The sequence below is a fragment of the Enhydra lutris genome, unplaced genomic scaffold (genome assembly GCF_002288905.1).
Source record: "Enhydra lutris kenyoni isolate GAN:26980312 unplaced genomic scaffold, ASM228890v2 scaffoldscaffold55, whole genome shotgun sequence".
NCBI lineage: Eukaryota > Metazoa > Chordata > Mammalia > Carnivora > Mustelidae > Enhydra > Enhydra lutris.
Genome location: NW_019154139.1, coordinates 851,165 through 871,263, shown reverse-complemented (window position 1 = coordinate 871,263; position 20,099 = coordinate 851,165). Strand labels below are relative to the sequence as shown.

General features: G+C 62.9%; 1 protein-coding gene across 4 annotated transcripts in view; it reads right to left on the bottom strand.

Moving 5' to 3' along the window:
- The window catches only part of LOC111157451 (bromodomain containing 1), a 42,231-nt gene that overhangs the window by 9,886 nt on the left and 12,246 nt on the right, over positions 1-20,099 (bottom strand). The window contains exons 3-9 of one of the 4 annotated variants that reach the window (XR_002641303.1): positions 14,905-15,061; positions 9,258-9,389; positions 8,901-9,029; positions 8,144-8,456; positions 6,104-6,364; positions 493-800; positions 306-410 (exon numbers count right to left, since the gene is read on the bottom strand). Coding sequence is in view for 3 of the 4 variants with exons in the window: in XM_022518860.1 (XP_022374568.1) it covers positions 306-800; positions 6,104-6,364; positions 8,144-8,456; positions 8,901-9,029; positions 9,258-9,389; positions 14,905-15,061 (1,487 nt within the window). In the remaining variant the exon portion in view is untranslated. Of the gene's footprint in view, positions 1-305; positions 801-6,103; positions 6,365-8,143; positions 8,457-8,900; positions 9,030-9,257; positions 9,390-14,904; positions 15,062-20,099 lie in introns of all 4 variants that reach the window. The other 3 variants (XM_022518860.1, XM_022518862.1, XM_022518861.1) reach the window with 3 other exon arrangements.

Sequence of the window (20,099 nt, the reverse complement as noted above, 5' to 3'; positions counted from 1 at the left end):
GGGACTCGAGGACAGAAGCCCAACAGACGGGGCCGAAAGGCTCCAGGGTCACATCGGCGGCTCCCGGGGGTGGCGAACGCCGCCTCACCGCCGCAGGCTGGAGCCACGCGGGCCCGCAGGGGACCGTCACCATGCGCCCTGATCCACCGCGCCACCCACATCCTGGGACGCGCTGCGTGCGCCACCAGACCCCGCCAGGCCACCCCAGCCCCCGACCGTCCGCGGCCAACGGCAGCCGAGGGCCCCGCCGGGCGGCTCCAGCGACAGCCCTGGAGGAGAGAGACCGCGGTGCCCGGGGCATTTACCTGTGTCCAGCCGCTTTCCCGGGGACCCCTCCTCCACCTCAGAGTCGCCGCAGGTGCTCCGCGACCTTTTTCTTGGCTGCAGAAGAGTCTCCAACCTCGGAAGGACTACAGACAGAAAGGTTTTGGTCCCTAGCTGAGGAGAAGTTGGCCGGGTTTCAGTGTTCTTGGCGGACTTTGGGGGGCTTACACTTTTCGATTTGCAGAAGAGAACAGAAGTGCGTCTGTTTACATCGCTTGCTGGCTCCAGCACCGCGGAGACCGCCGCTGGCGCATCGCCACTACCGGCGAGGGTGGGCTCTGGAGGGTGTCCGGTTACCAGTGCGCTCTGAGTGCAAGTGCTATGTGATTCATTATCAAATGTGACTCTTTTGAATAGTTTACTCTGCTCTGGGTTGAGTTCTACTGGTTTGAGGGTTGGTGGCTCTGAATTAGTCTCCGAGTCTGAAGGAAGAGGTAATGCATCTGATGGTTCAAGTTTAGGGGGAGATTTATCTCCTGAAAAAATTATAAATAAAGTGATTTTTGAAAACTGGTAATTATAAGATCTGTTATAAAACTTACTATAAATGTGAAGTCCACCAAAATACTAAGTCAATCAAGGAAAACAACGCATCACACGTAGTCTGCAGGCGTGAGGGGCCGCAGCGGCCCGGACCCACGGGGGACACTGTGTGCTTCCCTAACACCGGACGCGGCGCGGCGCCCAGGCTCCAGGCGTGCAGGGTATCAAGTCACTCTCGAAAGCGACTGTCAAGGACCGCCTCCACATACGCCAGTACCGACACCGTTCGCATCCGTGACCGCGACCGCAATCCACCGTTCACTTACCTTGAGGAAGAGGAAAACGTCCCATAACTAGGGGCTACCCAGGCATTCCCGCACGGTCCTGACCTGGGCCACACGGTCAGCGCGCAGGTCAGCAAGAGCATGTAAATCTGACTCTGACCGAGGGGTTCTAGGTTGGTGACAAGGCCTGTCTGGTGAGTGGTGGGCGGCTGTGAATGACTCACGGGAGCAGGAAAACCTCCCCCTCGACTCTCCACCACCCCACAAGCCACGCTCTGCAACGTCACAATGGATTCTTTTTCTCAAATCTGACTTTAAAAATAAAAACACTCTTTCAAAGAAGACGATCTTTGCCTCGTTTAAAACGCTTCTTGAAACTATTAACATGAAAACCAGAAGTCTGACGACCCGAGGGAACAGGGCTTTATCCCCGCGCCCGAGAGGAGGTCCTCCAGGGACCACGCAGGCCGGCCGCGCGAGGGAGCAGCCCTCTGGGACGAGCCACTGCTTTGGGCTACAAGACACGTGACACCAGAGCGAGAGTAACAACGCACACGGTCCGAAGCGGTCCGTACAGCCTCACGAAGTACAGTTCTCCTCTTACGAACCCTCCGAACCGCCCAAACCTGCATGGAAATACCTAAGAAGGTCGTGTCTCAAACCCGGTCGTTCTGAAAGCGGAAAGGTGCACAGCTCCTGGGTCCCACTTACGGCCCAGAGCGCGTCCTGAGAACTCTCCCTTAGGAACGTGAGACGGAGCCAGGCAGGGCTCAGCCCGCCAGCGCAGCAGGGGCTCTGCTCGCCCCAGACACAGCCCTGCTGGGCAATGGCCCTTGAAGCTGGACACAGCACGTCACAGGGGACCCAAGGCCCGAGGCAGCGTGTCCGCGGCAGAGGGGACCCAAGTCCTTCTGTGTCCAGGCCCCTACCATGGCCGTACCACTGCCTGAGGGGACCGTGTGGCACCCGTGATGCGGAAACACCGAGCCACGAACCACGCTGACCAACACGGGGCAGGGTTCTTCATGCCTGTCCCTTCAAGTCCCTAACGGGTTTAGGAAAACAAAAGTCACGGACCACCCAGGGAGACTGAGCAAATGGAAACCGGAGAGCAGGGAGAGCGGCTGCTGCTGGGAAGCTTCTCCAGGAAGCCCACCGCCGGGCAGAGACTCGCCACCGCGGCCCACACCCACTCGCGTAAGGAACCCCCACCGCCCCTTCCCTCCGCGTGCGCCTCAGTTCGCCACCTGCCTCCTGTCCCCACCCCGGCCTCTCCCCCAGGCCCCCACACCAGGCTCCCAGCCTGACCACTGCACCAGGAGTCCCGCCCCCTCGCTGCGGCCACGTGTGGTCGCAGCCACGGCCAACAGCCTGCCTCTGCCTCAGCCGGGTGGGCCCTGGCAACGCAGGCCGCGGCCACTAGAGCCCGAGAAAGCCACCCCCTCCCCAGGTTCTTCTGGGCCCCTCCTCACATGCCCTGTCCGTGCTTCCCCCTCAGACTCCAGTCCTGGCTCAGCCCTGAGCCTGCCCGTCCAGCCCGGGCAGCCGGCAGCCAGGGTGCCACGTCCCCGGCCAGGTACACGAGGCCCGGACCCCCAAGGTCCACGCACACACTCCTGCGTCTCACGCTCAGGCCACCCAGGGCTCTCCTCCGCCCTCACGCACCTCGCCAGGCACAAAGGTGAGAGCGTCATCTGAGGGCCCTCCCCACCCCTCCTCCTGCCCAAAGGCAGCCTGAGGCACAGCCACAACTGCCCTGCCTACCCCCGTCCCCACACTGCACTCAGCCGGGGCAGCTCCCCACAAGCATCTCCGAGGCATGAAGGGGCAGGAGGCGGGGCAGCTGTCAAGGGCGATGCAGGAGACAGAGGTGCAAACCAGCGCCGGCACCGGCTGCCACACCGTGGCGGTTACCGAAGCCCTGGGCCTCGCTCTCCTCACCCAGAAGAAAAGAAGAAAGCACTGGTGCCCAGTGACCCCGTGTCCGTCAGCCAGCACCCCTGCCGCCCGCTCAGGACCCTAAGCCCACCCCCCCCACGGGGAGTTAACACGAGCGTTGACGTCCTCTTGAAAGGTCACTGGCTGCTGACAATCCCGTCACTGAAGTGCACAGGAGACCTGCTCTACGACCTTCTGGAACAGACCCCGTTCGCCTCTGAGCCGTGAGCACAAACATCCAGGTCCGAAACTCCCTCACAAAAGCCACGAGGTTCCCTGCTCAGGGTCTGAAGCCGGCGCCTCGGAAAACCCAAAGAGGCAGGTCCGTCCGCAGCTCAGGCCCTCGCCAACTCCCCTGAGCGAGCGCGTCCACATCAAAGCCACAGAGAACTCGGGCGGGCTCCGGCGGGAGGCGTCCGCCTCCTGGGACCCTGACCGCAGGCTGCCTGACCACCACCCCTGCCTCGGGCTTCCTCCCCACAGTCCTCGATGGAGAAACCACCACCTACACACACTGCAGACCGGGAACACCTTTTACAGACACGGGACGCGACAGGGCCCTCTCCTGCTCCAGCGGGACCAGCCAAACCCCAGCCCCACTCGCTCTGAGGACTCGCGGCCGCCCGGAACTCGAGCGGGCCTCGGGGAGCCTGCAGGAAAAGACAAAGGCTCAGTCCTGAAACCCGAGGACAGACCTCCTCACAGCACAACCTAAACCCCAGGGGCTGGAAGGGAAAGGCCTGGCCGGCGACTCGGTGACGGCACCCTGCGGCCTGCCAGCCCACACCTGCCCTTCTCCCAGAGCCACCTGCCTTCACGGCTCTGCGCCCCATCGGTCCGCTGGGGCCAACCTCCAGGCAGCAGAGACTAAGCTCTGAGGACGCAGGTGGGCGAGGACGCACGCACCAGACACCTGTGGCTGTGACCAGCCACCCAGCCCCACCCATCGGCCTGGAGAACCACGGGAGCGCAGCTGACAGAGCGGAGGCAGGAGCCCCGGCCCTACCGTGGGGGGTGCGAGGAAGAGAGAGCAACGGCCAGCAGAGCAACGGCCCCCAGGGCCTCCCTTCCAGGAGGGGCCTCAACGGGGCCAACCCACCCATAACCCCTATTCAGTGGTGAGAGAGGCAGCACGCAGAGGGCGCGGAGCACGCGGCGGTCCTGCGTCCTCCTCTTGCACAAGATGCCAGGCCCTCGTCCCACAGAAGGATCACGAGCTCTCCTTTCTGCACTAGCTCTGGGCTGTCTTCACCAACCCTCGCGGGATGACAGCCCCCAGCCCTGCCCCCGGCCACCTGGAGGTCCCACGGCTGCCTCCACCTCCCCTGCACCATCCCCATCAGCTCTCTCCACGTGGACCCGGGGCCATCCCTTGTCAGACCTCCCTGTCTTCCTTCAAGATGACCCCAAGCCTCAGAACAGCAAATGTGGGCTGGCGTGGGGGGCGCCCGCCTGGCGGGGAAACTGCAGGGACGACTGGGGAAGACCCCGCGTCCACACAAACCCCACCCCCGGCCCCCACTGGGGACGGTGAGCAACTATTCACAAGCTTTCCCCAAACTCACTCTTTTTGGAGCAAGTAACACACAAAGAGCGGTTTTCCCACAAACAGATAAAGATCAGCTCAGCCAGAGTGACCACTCAGGCAGGGTGGACGGGACGAAGGTGTGCCTCCTGCTCCAGGCCTATGAGCTGGGCCACCCTGGACCCCAAGGACCGTGAGGGTGCACACACGGCACAGCCAGCATCAAAGCCTGTAGGAGTCAGGCCATCTGCAGAGCAGAACTGTCGTGGGGCGCCTGTGGGGCTCAGCGGGTTGAGCATCCGTCCAACCCTTGATTTCAGCTCAGGTCAGGACCTCGAGGTCATGAAATCGAGCCTCATGTCGGGCTCCATGCTGGGCGTGGAGCCTGCCTGACAGTCCCTCCCTCCCGCTCTCAACAAAACAACAGAACGGCAGAGCCGTCCTTCCTGCCCCGCCGTGCCCTCTCCTGCCGCCCTCATCCGGTTTCCCGAAAGGGGGTTCCGGAGCCTGCGTCTCGTGCTGCAGGGGAGCCTAGTCAGCCGCACGGGGAGCCGAGAGCCAGCGGGGGCAGGACGAAGCGGAGCTGCACAGCCACGCGGAGCTGCCGCACAAGGGCTCACATCCAAGGACAGAAAGGAGCCCGAGGGCCGCGGCTCTCGCCTCCAGCAGCCGCCTCGAGCAGCAGCCGCGACAGGAGCAGTGACACGGGGGACGCGCTGTGGAACGCCCACACCGCGCCGAGGCGGACGCCCACGGCGGCGTTACTGCTCCTGCTGCTCCAGAGTGGACGCACCGAGAAGAAACCCAGACTCCGAGGCAGACAGCCGGCGGCGTGTGCCTTCTTCCCTCCGCCCACTAAACGCGTGTGCTCGCACTCAGACGGAGCGCGCGGACAAGGTGGAGTGTCTTCCACTGGGTTCTCTAAGCTCCAAAAACTGGGCCACAGCACTCCCCGGACAGCCCACGACCCGAGCTCGAGGCCCGCCCTCGGTGGCCACCTGAGCCCTATTAGTACTGGGCTTCCCTGGGGTTCCCCACGGGGTGCGGGCTTCCTCTCCTCACTGACGTCCTACGCTCAAAAAACGTGCCTGGTGCCCGGCTCTCCTCCCAGACACGTGCCCCAGGAAAGGTCACCAGCCCTTGTCACTGTGCATGTGACGTGTCGGGAGCCCCAGGAGGCAGCTCCGGGTCAGATCCCTGTTCCCTGGTGACAGCCTGTGCGTCACCTGCCACCCTTCCATATCAGAGAGGAGCGCTCAGGTGATGGTGGCATCACGGCCCCTTCAAGAGTTGTTGTGCCCAGCAAACGCCCTCCGTCTCGCCACGTAAGCCACGTAAGCCACGTCTGCTCTAGCACCCCTCTGGGCGGTGGGCAAGGCCGAGTCCCTCTTTAAATGGTGTTTCAAGAACAAGTTACGAGAGTCTCATTCTGTGCCTCCAGCTGCGTGACCGTGTAAGTACCGCGAGGCCGGCACCCGCGGGACCGGAAAGGAACGCCCGGCGGGGGCTGCGGGGAGCAAGTGGAGACCGACGCTCAGCACGTGCTTACCTTCCTCCCCCGTCTCCTGCCCCAGCTGAGCACCTTCCTCTTCAAAGCTTCCAATACCTGAGTCCGCTGGCGGGGGCCGGCTGTGCCGCTGGCTCAGCTTGTTTCTGAGGACGGCGATCTCCTTCTTCAGCAGCTTGGCGCGTTTGCTCCGCGACCCGCTGGACTTCATGGCGCACGTGAGGTCGAGCTTGTCCAGCAGCTCCCGCAACTGCTCCTCCAGGACCATGTGGGCCCTGTTGGCTGGGTTCAGCAACCTGTCCACTGGAGTCAGAGGACACCCGGTCAGTCCTCAGCACACCGCCCCCGCGACCGCCTCACTGGCACGGGCCCCACCCACAGGAGCCCCAAGTCCCCACAGCGCTCATTCCACACTCTGACGGGCTGCCATGCCAGAGACACACTCCCACCCAGCAGGCGTCGGGACGCGCCTGCAGGAAAGTCTCCAGATCCCCAGCGGGCGAGCCAGGCGCATAGGGACACGGTGCCCTGAAGCAGGCCGGCGCCCCTCCTGGCGTGCACCTGCGCTGGCGGCCGGGCCGGAAAAAGGAACAACCGGACCACACGCACGGGGCCGCCTGTGCAGACGGGATCTGACCCGGCTGGGGCTCACGTCTGGGCCGGTGTCCTGACCCAGCCCTCTGGGGGGCTTTACTCAAACTGGGCCACACGATGCACGGTTCGTTGTCCTTTTCAGGCGTATTTGCTATGAAAATCCCTACCGACTTTACCTTAAGCAAAACGACAAAATTCACAAAACACAAAGCAGCGGAGGTCAGCGAAAGGCAGCCAAGAAAGAAAAGGCTCTTTCCGACGGAGACCGAACCGGGAGTGAGAGCACGGAGGGAAGACGGGAAGAGACAAAAGCCGCAGCGCGACCACCAGGAGCGAGCGGCACCGTCCCGCAGAAACAAGCGCTCACTAAAAGCATCTGCGCTTTTCCCAAAGACACAGGCATCAGAACTGCAGAATAAACAAAAATGCCCGAACGGCCTGGCCTGCACCCACACAGACTCTGACGCAGCTCTGTAAATAACAGCCTCAAAACCGTTCACGTAAACGGCCATCGTGTCGCTTGAAGCCCCTCACAAAGAGGCCTTGTCAGAGCTTACCCTCGAGCAGGCGAGGGACGACTCTGGGTGAGGCGCTGCAAGACAACCCTGGGCCTCAGCACAGCCCGCAGGCAGCCGGTGCCCCCACAGACGCATCAGGGAGGGAGGACGGAGGGCCCACGGCCCGGGACACGGGCTCCCCTAGCTCCGCCATCTCCCCGCCCAAATACGGAAAAAATAAATGAACATTTCTCATCCTTGGGCTTCTCCCTAGTGAAACCACAGGTGCAGGACCTGACTGAGGAAATCCCACCAGGACCCGTATGCCCAAGTGCTCAAAGCCCGGAAGCCCCGTCCTGTCCCGGGGAGGTCGCACGGTGGCCGGAGCGTCACGGCCAGGGCAAGGCCCAGGGAAGGCAGCCCCCAAGGACAGGAACACGCGAACAGACCACAGTGCCCGTCTCAGAGGCACACAGCGGCACTCAGATGGCTGCAGGGCCAGAGTCCGGGGGCCTGGGCACACGCCCGCCCCTGAGGCCTTCCCCCAGTCACAAGATGTCCTCAGGAGGGGCCTGAGACCGACCCGGGGCACAGCCCCCAACTAAACTGCCCCCCCCCCCAGTATGTACATTCGGACCCAGACCGTCCCCTGCAGGGCCACCGGCCATGCACATCTCCCTGATGGGCCCTGAAACATGCCCGGCCTGGACAGAAACGTGCTACGGGCACAAGATCCACACTGTGTGACAAAGAAAAATTAAAAAACAACAGAAAACACCCAGTAACTTCTACGGTGACGGTGCGTTAAGAGCAAGATACGTCAGGAGTGCGGAGTTAAGGAGACTGTTTCGAGCGAATCCCTCCCCTTTCTCGTGAGTATGGAAGACGTCCGGTCACTCGGCAGCTCGCGTTCTAGTCCCCGGGGCCGTGCGGACACGGTCTGCGGGTAGCACGCGCTCCCACCGGGCCTGGGCTCGGGGCTGGTGCTTACCGTCGTCCCAGGAGAAAGGCCGCCGGGGGGCTGCGGCAGGACGCTCAGGCAGGTGCATCCCCGAGGCCTCCTCGAAGCCGATGCTGTCCGCCTGGCGCCTGGCCTGCCGCAGGACGACACCGCCCTGATCGCGCAGCCTCACGGCGGCTCTATAGAACACTGTGTCCTTGGCGTTGTACTTCATGCAGTTATCTACAATGAGATTAAAATCCTCCTCAAACTCAGTGAGGTGTCTATACCCTTGAGCTTCTAACCGTTTCCTCATTGTGGCAAAGTCCATGGGATGTTTAATGTGATCCAAATAATCTGGTACCTAATTTCAGGGAGGAAAAATAAGCATTTACCAACAAAGAAGGACTCTTATTCGCTCTACATAACCCCGCCCGCCCACCCGCCCGCTCCAGCGGAGACACGCACACACACATGCGGCCCCGGCGCCCCGCACACGCCTGACTGCGCGGCACACGCTCACCCCACGACCAGCCGGGGCCCCTCTGCCTCAAGCTCCTTAAACCACACACAGCGACCGGTGCACTGGTCCGGCCGGAGCCGCCGTCCTCGACGGCTTCTCTCTCAGGGGGACTCTGGCCTCTCGTGCCCGAGACTGGACGCTGGAACCCGTGCCCCCCTAACCTCGAAGGGACCATGATCCATAACCGCCAAACACTCGGGGCCCCCCAGGCGCACCCCACGCCCCCGTGGGCAGACCCCCGCGAGCAGCAGAGCGCCGGCCCCGCGCCGGGCGCGCGACACCCACCTCCTTCAGGCTCACGGGCTGGGCGAATATCCGAGCGGGGTCCTTCTCCTGCAGCTGGTCGAGCACCGAGCGCAGCAGCACCGTGAGCGGTGTGAGCCGCAGCTCCATTGCCGTCTGCTCCACCTTCACCTGCGGGACACGGCACCGGGCTGTGCTGCACACCCCGCCCCGCCCCGCCCCCGCGAGCGCCGGCGCACAGCACACTCCCCTGCCCAGCGCCTCCATCGAAGCAGGGCACACGGGGCGCCCCCCCGGACACCCACCGCGGGCCGGCCACGCCCCTGGCCCCGGGAGGAGGGCAGGCGGGGGGGGGGGGTGCACAGCAGGCACAGGCGCCCTCGCAGGGCCCCAGCTCACCTGCTCCCGCTTGAGCTTCTCCCGCTTGCGCAGGAGCTCGATGAGCAGACGCGCGCGCTCCAGGTCGTGCCGCAGCCGCTGCCAGTACTTCAGCTTCTCTTTGGCGGCTTGAATCTCCTCATCGTTTTCTCTCTGACAAAAGGAGCGCAGGCTCAGCCGCGGAGCCGCTCACAGGGGCACCCGCGGAGGCCGAGAGGGCCAGAGCAGAGGCCGCAGGCACAGACTCGCCCACAGGGGCCCGCAGGCTCCCGACGAGGCCGACCTGCTCCGGACCCAAGAGCCGAGCGGACGAGCTCAGCGACGGGCATCCGGACCCCGGCCGGGGAGCAGCTCAGGGGAGTGGGCAGCTGTCCAAGCCGCGGCCTGCCCCTCGCCCCCTCGCCCGGGAATGGAGGGCACGGGGAGCCAGCCCCGGGGACATGCCCGCACCAAGTGGCTCTGAAATCCGGACGCTTGGGGTCACCCTCTGCGCACTTCCTCCTTCTGCGGCAACACACAGTGCCACTAACCTCAGCACAGCCCTCAACTGACCCATGTCCACTCTAGCATTTTCCAAAACAAACTTGCATCCAGAGAGCGTGAGGCAGCAGGTGGCGCGGAGCAGACAGATGGCAGCCCCCTCCCGACGCATCTCGGACCACAACGTAGCAAGAGCTGCTCTGACCGTGGCAGAGACACCAAGGAGCAGCAGGACCACAACACACGCCCCACGGCAGTTGAGGACGCCCCCACCATGACGGCCAGAGAGCCCTTCCCCGCACGGGGCAGTACGCGAGCTCCAGGAAATCACGACCTGAGGCCTCCGTGCTCCCATCCACGGCTCCCCTGCAGCCCTGCCCTGCCCCAGGCCCAGGTGGGCCGATCTCCCCGCCCCCATGAGGCCAAACCACCCTCACCTGCGGCCCCACCCCTCCTTCTCCGGTCCCCCGAGGCCTGACCAGGCCCACGGGCCACCATCTGCTCCTGCGGCTGCCGCCTGTCCTCGGCTCCAGAGCCCGCGTGCTGGCACGGCACATGGACGTTCCCACCAAGGCCACAGCCAAGAGCAGAAGACGCCCTCGGCCCTACCACAGCTCCTGGGCAGATCCATGGAGACAGCAGAGGAAGCAGCAGTCGGACGCTCCTGCCCCTGCCCCTGAACCCCAGCTCCGCGAAGATGCTTCCATCTGTCCCCGTGCAGTCTTCCCGATCGACAGCAGCCCGGGACGCCTACCGCGAGGGCGCACACGTGACCCCAGACCGAGAACGTCCCCGGCTCCCACTGGCGTTACCTTGCTGTTCTGCAGACACACACCTGCAGCCTCCGCCCAGTCGCCCTGTCAGGTTCCGGCACACGCTCCACACGCGCAGACCCCCTCGGGGTCCCAGCCCACCGCATCCAGAGCTGAAACAGCGCACCCACCAGGCAGGGCCCCACCCCCAGGTGCCCCTCACTTCTGGTCTCAACACTGAGCACCTGGCAGGTGACAAATGCTGAGATCTGACCTTGTGTCCTCACTTCAGGGTCTGCGGGCAGAGAGTCACCGGCAAGGCTACAAGACCCTCCCAGCTATCAAAGGGATGGGAAAGGCTGGGCCAGGGCCTCCTCTCCGGGCACCCTCCCACCTGTCACAGAGCTTGTCTTAACATTACTTAAAAGTCTCAGGCATCGGGGCGCCTGGCTGGCTCCGTTGGAGCGTGCGACTCCTGATCTGAGGGTCGTGAGTTCAAGCCCCACAGTGGGCGCGGAGCCTACTTCAAAAAAGAAATCATCAAAGTCTTAGGCCGTCAAGCAGGACTTGACAGTAACACCAGCTGCGTAAACGCGGCCGATAAATACGTTAAAAAGTAGATTTAGGGGGCGCCTGGGGGGCTCAGTTGGTTGAGCGATTGCCTTCGGCTCAGGTCATGATCCCGGACTTCCAGGATCGAGTCCCGCATCGGGCTCCCAGCTCCTTGGGGAGTCTGCTTCTCCCTCTGATTTTCTCCTCTCTCGTGCTCACTCTCAAATAAATAAATAAAATCTTTAAAAAAAAAAAAAAAGTAGATCTAGAAAACCAAACTCCCCCAAAGCACCTGAAAACCCCTTGCCCGCTGAACAAGCGCTCCACGAACACCGACCGGAGGGCACTGGGCCTGGTGATCCCGCAAAGCAGAAGGTGCAGTGCCCGCGCCACGCTGGCCCTGGCGCTCGCGGTCCCGGCTGGAAGACGCACGCGCAGCCGCAGAGGGGCGCACTCCCCGCACAGGCCGCCTGCAGCACAGGACCCGACCCTGACGGGCTCCACATGAGCAGCCTCATCGACACAGAGCGGCCTGAGTTTCCTGATTCTGTTCGGTGAGCCGCCTCCTCCGCGAAAACCTACCCAGGAGGACTCCGTGAGGTGGAAGAAAAGCAAAGCGGTTTCTGGCACCGAAGAGCCGTCAGGAAAGAGAACTTCAGAAGACCGTGTTTACCACCCCCACCTTACAAGCAGGACGACGCGGGACGGAGGGGACGGGGCGGGCCCCCCCAAGGAGGTGAGGACCGCAGCACACCCACCCAAGCCCCAGGACAGCACCAAGGACAGAAGGCCCCAAGAGGCCGTGCTCCCCGCCCCTAGAGCAGGACGCACGGAGGGGCCCAGCCACGGGGCTGAGCCTCACACCCACAGCGGCAGGCTGGACAGCCACAAGCTCAGTCCCAGCGCAGGAGGGGACTGCGTCGTCCTAAAGCCACCAGAGAGGACATGGAAATGCGGCAGAGGGAGGCATTGCAGCCAGCCAGAGGACAGGCCGGTTCCAGGCCTTGTGGGACCCGACCAGAGCTCTGCCCTCCACCTCCCCCAGCACTCGCCCGCCGACCCTCACCCCACCCAGGGTCTGAGGATGGTGAAGGCGCCAGGAAGGCGTCCACAGGAACCCCACGCTCTGGGCCAGGCCAGAAGAGCTGAGCCACCCGCTCTGAGACCACTGTGCACAGCAGCGTCCAGCAGAGCCAGCCCGGGGCCAGCCCCCGAGGCGCCTCATCTGCCTGGACGTGGGGTGGGGGCCCTCATTCTCGAACCGGCTGGTCCCATCCGTCTGTCGTCTCCCCACCTAAAGGTCCGCCATGGGAGGGAAGAGCTGCCCATGACCTCTTGCACAGCCTGGCCCAGAGTGGGCACCCAGAAATACAAACAAGTCACAGATACCCCAGTTTTGAAGAGCACATAAACATCACACCAAGCCCTAAATGTTCCATGTGGAACGTTCCTGTTTTGGATCCCGGGAAACCGTCAGCCCCTATAGGGTGAGGCAGGAAAGGACAGTTTGGGCGCGGCCCTTCTGTGGAGTGCTCTGGGGGTCTCTACAGGCCACACAGGGGGCTTCCAACAGCCACGTCACTGACCTGCCGCGCAGGAACGAGCCCTGGTGCACGCCAGGACACCCTCATTCAAGCCGCACAGACAGACTCCAATCCAGGCGGTCCCTTCTGCCGAGGACACAAGCGCTCCCACAACTCATGTTCCAGTCCCTACACGTGTTACCTCCTATGCGGTCACTCCCGCGGGCCCACGTGTCCCGTGGGCAGAAAGCCCTGAAGGGGGACACCAACACCATTCCCAACCATTCCCAAAGCGGAGGAGGGACGAACAGGCAGCTTATCACTGAAGCAGACCTCGCCAACAGAGACCTCCAGGGTGATGTGGTTTAGCACGGATGCGGAGGCCCCAGGCCCAGGCGTGCGCAGGACGCGGCCGGCCCCCAGCGTGGGCAGCACGCACACCACACAAGGTCGCACCCACACCAGTCGCAGCCCCAGTGCGTCTCGGGTCTGAGCAGCCTGGCCTCATGAGTGCCCCCATCCAGGGTCGCCAAGACCTCAGACTGAGTGGGCGCCTTCGGTACACGGGAACACTCGGCCCAGCAGCCCCCGGCCCAGTGACCTTGGACACCACGGGACAGGATTCAGATGGTGCTGAGGACACCTGGCACTTGGCCTGGGCCTCCCAGGAGAGGGTCGGCCCAATCACCGCGCCATCGCAGGGTGTCGGCTCCAAGAAGCACGCCCTCCTTCCCCAGAGATGGAAAAGGGTCAAGGGCAACTCCACAGAGGCCCAGAATCTTCAGTTTCTCTGTGGCTTTCGAAAGGTGTAACAGGGCGCCTGGGTGGCTCAGTGGGTTAAGCCTCTGCCTTCAACTCAGGTCATGATCCTGGGGTCCTGGGATCGAGCCCCGCATCCGGCTACCTGCTCAGTGGAGATCAGGCGCGCGGGGGGGGGGGGGGGGTGTCTGTCTGAGCTTCTCTCTCTCCTCCTCCCTCCGCCATCCCCCTCCCCGCTGTCGTCTCTCTCACATAAATAAGTAAAATCTTCAAAAAAGGAAAAAAAAGGTACAAGAAAGATGTTAAATCCCACAAAAAAATGTTTTAGCTGAGCACTTAAATGTGTTAACATTTTGCCTCTTTTTGTCAACACAGAATCAAGAAGGTCAAGATACAGGCTTCTCCAGGAAGCTCGCCATCACCCGGGCCGGGGCGATGAGAGTCACGCTTGACCTGAGTAACCAGCGGTGACCAAGGAGGAGGAACAGCAGAAAGACAGGAACTACTTCTCCTGGCACGGGGGGGTCAGGGCTGTCAGTTCACTCCCCAAACGCTCGTCTCGGCCGCCCCTCTGATGGCAGGCGACGGTGGCAACACGAGGAATGGACTCGTGCCAGCCAAGCCAAGCCACCCCACCCCCAGGGAGCTGCGGCCCAAGCCTGACCACCGTGGAGGGCTCACTCCACCCACAGAGAACCCCACCAACCAGGACCCTGGGGGGATCCAGGAGCACAGCGTGCAGCCGCATCGGACGGCGTCCCCTCCAACGCACTCCGCCACCTGGCGACTCGGGATCGAGAGAGCAGCAAAGCCTCTCGGGTAACAGCAGCCGCACAGCGGCCTGCCGCGAACTCTAGGGAAGGCCGGTTTCTGCTGTGCGCCCAGCGTGCCGGAGAAGGGCCGTGAGGGGACTCTGCTCTCTGCCGGGGCCTCCTGGCCTCCTGGCCTGAGCAGGTGGCCGGGCCCGAGGCCAACCACGATCACGCTCCCACTACGAAGCCGCCCACGCCCCCAGCACAGAACGCGCTCATCCAGAACCTGTGGCAATGGGCCAAAGAGCTGTGTCTGTCCTCCACGTCCGCTCGCGACGCCTCACCGGGCCACTCCTCACTGCCCCGATCTGCTCCCCCAGAACCATGTCCTACGCTCAGCAGGCTGGACACGACCAGCTACGCAGACACCCCGAGCTGGTCTGCCTGTGCTCTTTCCCACGGCGAGTCCCGTGCCCGCTCCCTCCTGTGGCTCTCGTCTCCCTCCCTCCCCACCAGGGTCACCGTGAAGCCTGCAGAGCGAGGCCCCAAGACCAACCCCCGCACGTCCCCAGCCCAGCACGCAGGCAGGCCTGCTCATCCCAGGGGCCCAGGTCTCACCTCCTGCCGCCCAAGCCCCACAGCAGGCCCGCCCTGTGCGACCTGGTGGTAGTGACTTCCCTGGCGTCCCCGGCGCGGGCAGACGAGTCGCCCACACCTCCGGCAGCGTCAGGAGCCCAGGGCGGATGCGACTCTGCGGCACGTCCGCCCCGGACCAGACGGGGCTTGCACACCCGCGCCAGAGGCGCGCGGCGGGCGCCGCTGCGGGCAGCCCCGAGGGCGGGACACGTACCTGCTGCGCGCTCCTCTGGGACTGCAGGCTGGATTGGAGTCGCCGCAGCAGCGGGGCGCCGTTCCTCGAGAGCCTTTTGAGCAGCCAGTAGCTGTGCGCCCTCTCGACGAACTGCTTCTTCCGCTGGATCGCCACCTGATTCGCAATCCTGTTTAACCTACAACACGGAGAACTCAGAGTTTAGCTCTACCGGAGCACAGGAGCGTGTTTCATGGTGGAAACGAGAAAGGACAGGGCCACTTTCACAAACCGATGTCTACACCTTACCGTCTGCGCTCAGCCCACACGTGAACCAAACAGCAGCCCACAGCCCGGCCCCCAGCCACCCCCGGGTTCCACCCGCCGTAGCCACGCGGGCGTCCGCCGGAGACGTCAGACACGGAAGAGGAGAGTACAGCGGTGAAGCTCTCCCTTCCTCCCACGTTATTCCGACCGCACCCAGTGGCGAAGAAAGGCTGCTGCGACGGGTGGGCTGAGCAGCCCCCTCAAGGGGGAAGAGAGGGGACGGCGGGGCTGACGGCCGCGGACGGCGGGGCTGACGGCCGCAGACGGCCAAGCGGCCCCTCGCGAGCACACGGGCGTCCTCCAGTCACAGGACACAGCTTCCCTTCAGGGACTGCACGGCGCACGGGGCTTGTGCAAACACCTGCACGGAGGGGAATCACCATCTAAAAACCCCCACAAGGCTGGCCGGAGAGCTTCCCCATCCCTGTTACCGTCCTCCCTGCTGAAACAAAGCCGAGACTCGCCGATGTGCCTCACAAAGACACTGAAAGAGAATAAAAACTCAATCATCAACGAACTCAATGAAAATACAAACGAAATGAGACGTTCCTCACTATACACCAAACCTGAAAACGTCAGGACGAGACCAAGCCATTTTAAGACCAAACCGTGAAGAAAGTAAATCATAAGTTACAAAATGACCCATGACCCCAACGGCCAGAACAGCCCCGGCTCCACCACGGCCAGCGCCCGTCATCTCGACTGTCCCAAACGCTGCAGCTGGTCGGCCGCTGACTCCCGCAGGGCTGGCCCCCGCCTGGGGCCCGCAACACCTGTGCTCCACGCGCAGAACCAGCACGGCCTCTCGTGGCAAGGCACAACTCGAGTGTCTGTCCCGCCAAAGGACCCGACGCTGAGGAACTGAGGTAGGGCACAGCTCTGTGCCAAACACAGGTTGGGGGGGCTTTGCCAGGAAAGTCCCGTCAGACCCCAGAAGAAGACGCCAAGGGCTGACGCGAGCAGGCGCAGAACCCGTGCTCAGGTCTGTCTGCGGCCTGCCCGTGAGCAGGGGGCCGGGGGTCTGCCCCTTCAAGGCCCCCAGGTCCCACGGCCTCGGCGGGAGGCGCTGGGAGGACCCCTGCTGCTGCACCCATGAGCCTCTCCAACGCTGCTGCGGGTGCCAGCAGAAGGCACTGGGGTCCCCCGGGGTCCTGCCCGCAGCCCCACGCCCTCTGCTGCTCGGCTGTGGGGGGCCCGTGCGGGCCCTGGGCGCTGCCAGTGCTGTTTCTGGGGCGGGGGCGGGGGGGTCGGTCTGTCTGGCCAGTCTCCGGCGAGGCAGCACTCAGGAGCAGGAAGGAGCGTGGACCTGGACGCACACGGCCTGGACGGGGTTTCACCACAAGTGCACACCTGGCCGTTTCCACAGTGGAACGACACAGAGTGAACAGAAGTGCTTCTTAACAGTCCGAAGGTTCCAGGAAGCGCTGTTTGAGGGCAAGCTCAGGAGGAAGGGTCTGAACCTCATGAAACAAGCCGCCACCTCCTCCGTCGGGGTCTCTGAGCCGCCACAGCTCACGCACGTGAGCAAGGCTGTGAAGAACGTGTTTCGAGGTGGTCCTGGAGCGTTTACTGAAAAGCTGCCTTCAGCTGAGCTGGATCCACATCACGAGCCACGACGAGTCCTGGAGGCGCAGGGCGGGGACCGAGTGCCCGGGCGCCCCACGTGTCCCCTCGGACACACCCCAGCCCCCGGGAGGCAGCAGCGCCCACCCTGCGCACGCGTGCATCAACCCTGCTCCCGCCAGCCCCGCAGCCACCGCAGAGCAGGCGGAGGGCACCGGACCGCACTGGAGCTCACGAGAGATAATACCCGCCACACAGGCCTGGCCACGGGACAGGGCCCAGGAGCCTCGCAGAAGGATGGGGATGCGGCTCCCCAACACTTCAACTCCGACAGGACAGAGAGCACAAGGGACCTTCACACAATGAGAGGCAGACAGAGCTCGTATCATTTTCTTTTTTTTTCTTTTTTTTTTTTTTTAATTTATTTGACAGACAGAGATCACAAGGAGGCAGAGAGGCAGGCAGAGAGAGAGGAGGAAGCAGGCTCTCCACCGAGCAGAGAGCCCGATGCGGGGCTCGATCCCAGGACCCCGAGATCATGACCTGAGCCGAAGGCAGAGGCCTCAACCCACTGAGCCCCCCAGGCGCCCTGCTCGTGTCATTTTCAAGGCAAGGCACACCCTGGTGCTCAGGAAGAGGGTAAGCGGGCAAGTCCCACACCAGGGAAGACAGCAGGAGTCCCAGGACAGGAAGGGGCTGCAGGGAGGGCTTGGGGGTGGGGGAGCACCAGGCTGTCTCAAGGACGGAGCCGTAACGGGTGTCTACCCCAGGGCCATGTGCTTGTTGCTCGATTCTTCCTCCCTGTGTGTTTTAAATACTTTTTAAAAATTTTCTCTCTTCGAGAGAGAGAACACACGGCAAGCACGGTGAGGGGCAGAGGGAGAGAGAGAGACTCGAGCAGACGCCCCACTGAGCAGGGAGCCCAACACGGGGCTCGATCTCATGACCCTGAGATCACGGCCAGAGCTGAAATCAAGACTTTGGACACTCACCCGGCTGAGCCGCCCAGGTGCTCCTTTAGAGATTTTTAAAAAACACTATTTGGCAAAGGTACAAAAAGGATTAAGAGCTCAATTTTCTCAAGCCTTGCTGAACGGGTCTCACACACACGGCGCCTCCAGAGGAAAACCAACCAGGCTCTGGGGGAGGGCCCGACAGAGGGTCGGCGGTAAGACACCAATGTGTGACTCTGGCGTATAATTTGGAACAAAGTGTTGAAAATCGAGAACCTGCTATGATAAAACCGCTTTCACAGTTTCTATTCACGTACGCGATCAAGACGTAGACTCACGTCCACGGTGACAAAACCAGGAAGAGAACTACGGGAGAGGGTGGGTCATCGGAGCGAGAAGCGGCACAACCACCCGCGGAGCCCGGCTGTCCTGCCGAGCCCCGTTCCCGAAGACGAGCGCCCAGCATGCGCCGCTCTCCGGGAAGGCGCTGCAGCCGCGCGGCTCCGTCTGCCTGAGCGCGTGCGGCAGCCCCGCTGCGTGAGGACGAGCGCGGCACTCGCCGCCCAGCCCAGCGGGGAAGACAGAGGCCACGGCCTGACCGCCCAGACCCCACTCAGTTCCCTTTTGGGAATGATGAGCCTCTCCACTTGTGTCTGTTTTTAATATTCCAGAAATTACACCTTCCAGCTGTTTGATCTTAGGATAAAAAGTGCTGGATTTGAACTCAAAAACGCGGGAGGTGCTACACTGCTTTTCAAGATTATTTTGGTGGTTTACGTCCAAAACGTCTTAGAAAAGAGAAAGGCTGACTCTGTAACACGCAGCCCCGAGATAAGTCGGGAAACCGGCCACGGGACTTGGGCTCACCGCACGCCAAGCCCCCCGCCGCCGCCGCCTCGGTTGTGTGCCACGGACGGCGAGCCGTCGGCCTGACACCCGCAACACCCGGGAGCTTCGTATCACACCCGCCACCGAAACGGACAATGCTGTCCACCGAGGACACTCGCGGACGCTGGGGACCAGACAAGCAACACCCAGCGAAATGGAAACAGGACGACGCACGGAGCACCCCCCCCCCCCGCCCCCAGCTGCTCTCAAAGAGATGGGTGGGCCACCTCTGGCAGGCCCTGCCCTGCCCTGCCCTGCCCTGAGCACAGACATGGCGCGAGCACGGGGAGGACAAATGAACAAGGAACCCGTCAGAAATGTGAATCACGAAACTGGAGACAGGAAACCAACCCAGGAAAAAAACAAACTTCCCAAAACTGAGTTCTGAGGTACAAGGAAAACTCAATACGTTCACAGTAATGATCGTAAGAACAGAATCAATAGTGTGAAATCCTCCTCCTACCCCCAAAAGGAAAGGAAAAAAGATAGTTTTTCACAAGAGGTCGGCCGCCAGGAGACAGCAGGTGTGCCCCATGCCGAGGAGGCGGGCGCTCCAACTCACGGGCCGCAGGGCACGAGGGAGAGGCCAAAGTCACCCGCGAACATAGAGGCCCAACTGGAACAAGTCCACATGCGTATAAACTGACCCACCTACCCGGAGCGAGGGGGCCTGTCCCAGGAGGGCAAGGGGTGGTCCTGAGATGACAAGTGCTGCAAGGAGAACTCACAGACCAGCGGGGCAGCGCAGACCGTGATCATCTCAAAAGACGTGGAAAGCAACAGGTCAACCACGACCCCCAACTCCCACCAAGGGGCGAGGGCCCCGCCAGCAGGGCTGGGAGAGGCTCCCCTCCCAAGACCGACGGCAACAGGCGCACGCGAGATGCTTCCCAGGTTCGGAACCGACATAAAGATGCCCCCCTCCCCGCTCCCCAAGAAATGCAGACGGCGTTCTTTCTTTTTTTAGGGATTTCATTTACGTACTTGCCAGAGACAGAGCGCGTGAGCACGCAGACGCAGGAGAGCAACTGACAGGGGAAGCAGACCCCCGCTGAGCAGGGAGCCCCCCGCGGGGCTCGATCCCAGGACCCCAGGATCGTGACCTGCGCCGAAAGCAGAGGCTTTAACCCACTGAGCCCCCCAGGCGCCCCGACAGAGGACATTCTTGCCAATGGAAAAGAGAGAAGGATTTAAGGACGGGGTGCGCACCGCCTTCACGGCGGGAGGAAAGAATAAACGCGACTGAGTGGCGGCGGAGAGGATTCCCGCAAGCAGAGACCCCTGCAGGACGTGGTCACCCGGACAAGGACAAGACGGAACAGGCGCACACACTCGGAGGTGACCGAACTGTCAGCGGACTCCATGGGATTCCAGGTTCCCAGAAGGTCTGTCAAGAAGCCCGACAGGATGGCCCCACGGCTGGGCAAGAACCACGCGGGAGGGACCTGCTGAGGCTGCGGGAGCGAGCGGGGAACTCACTCCGGGAGCGAGAGAAGGCGGTCACCC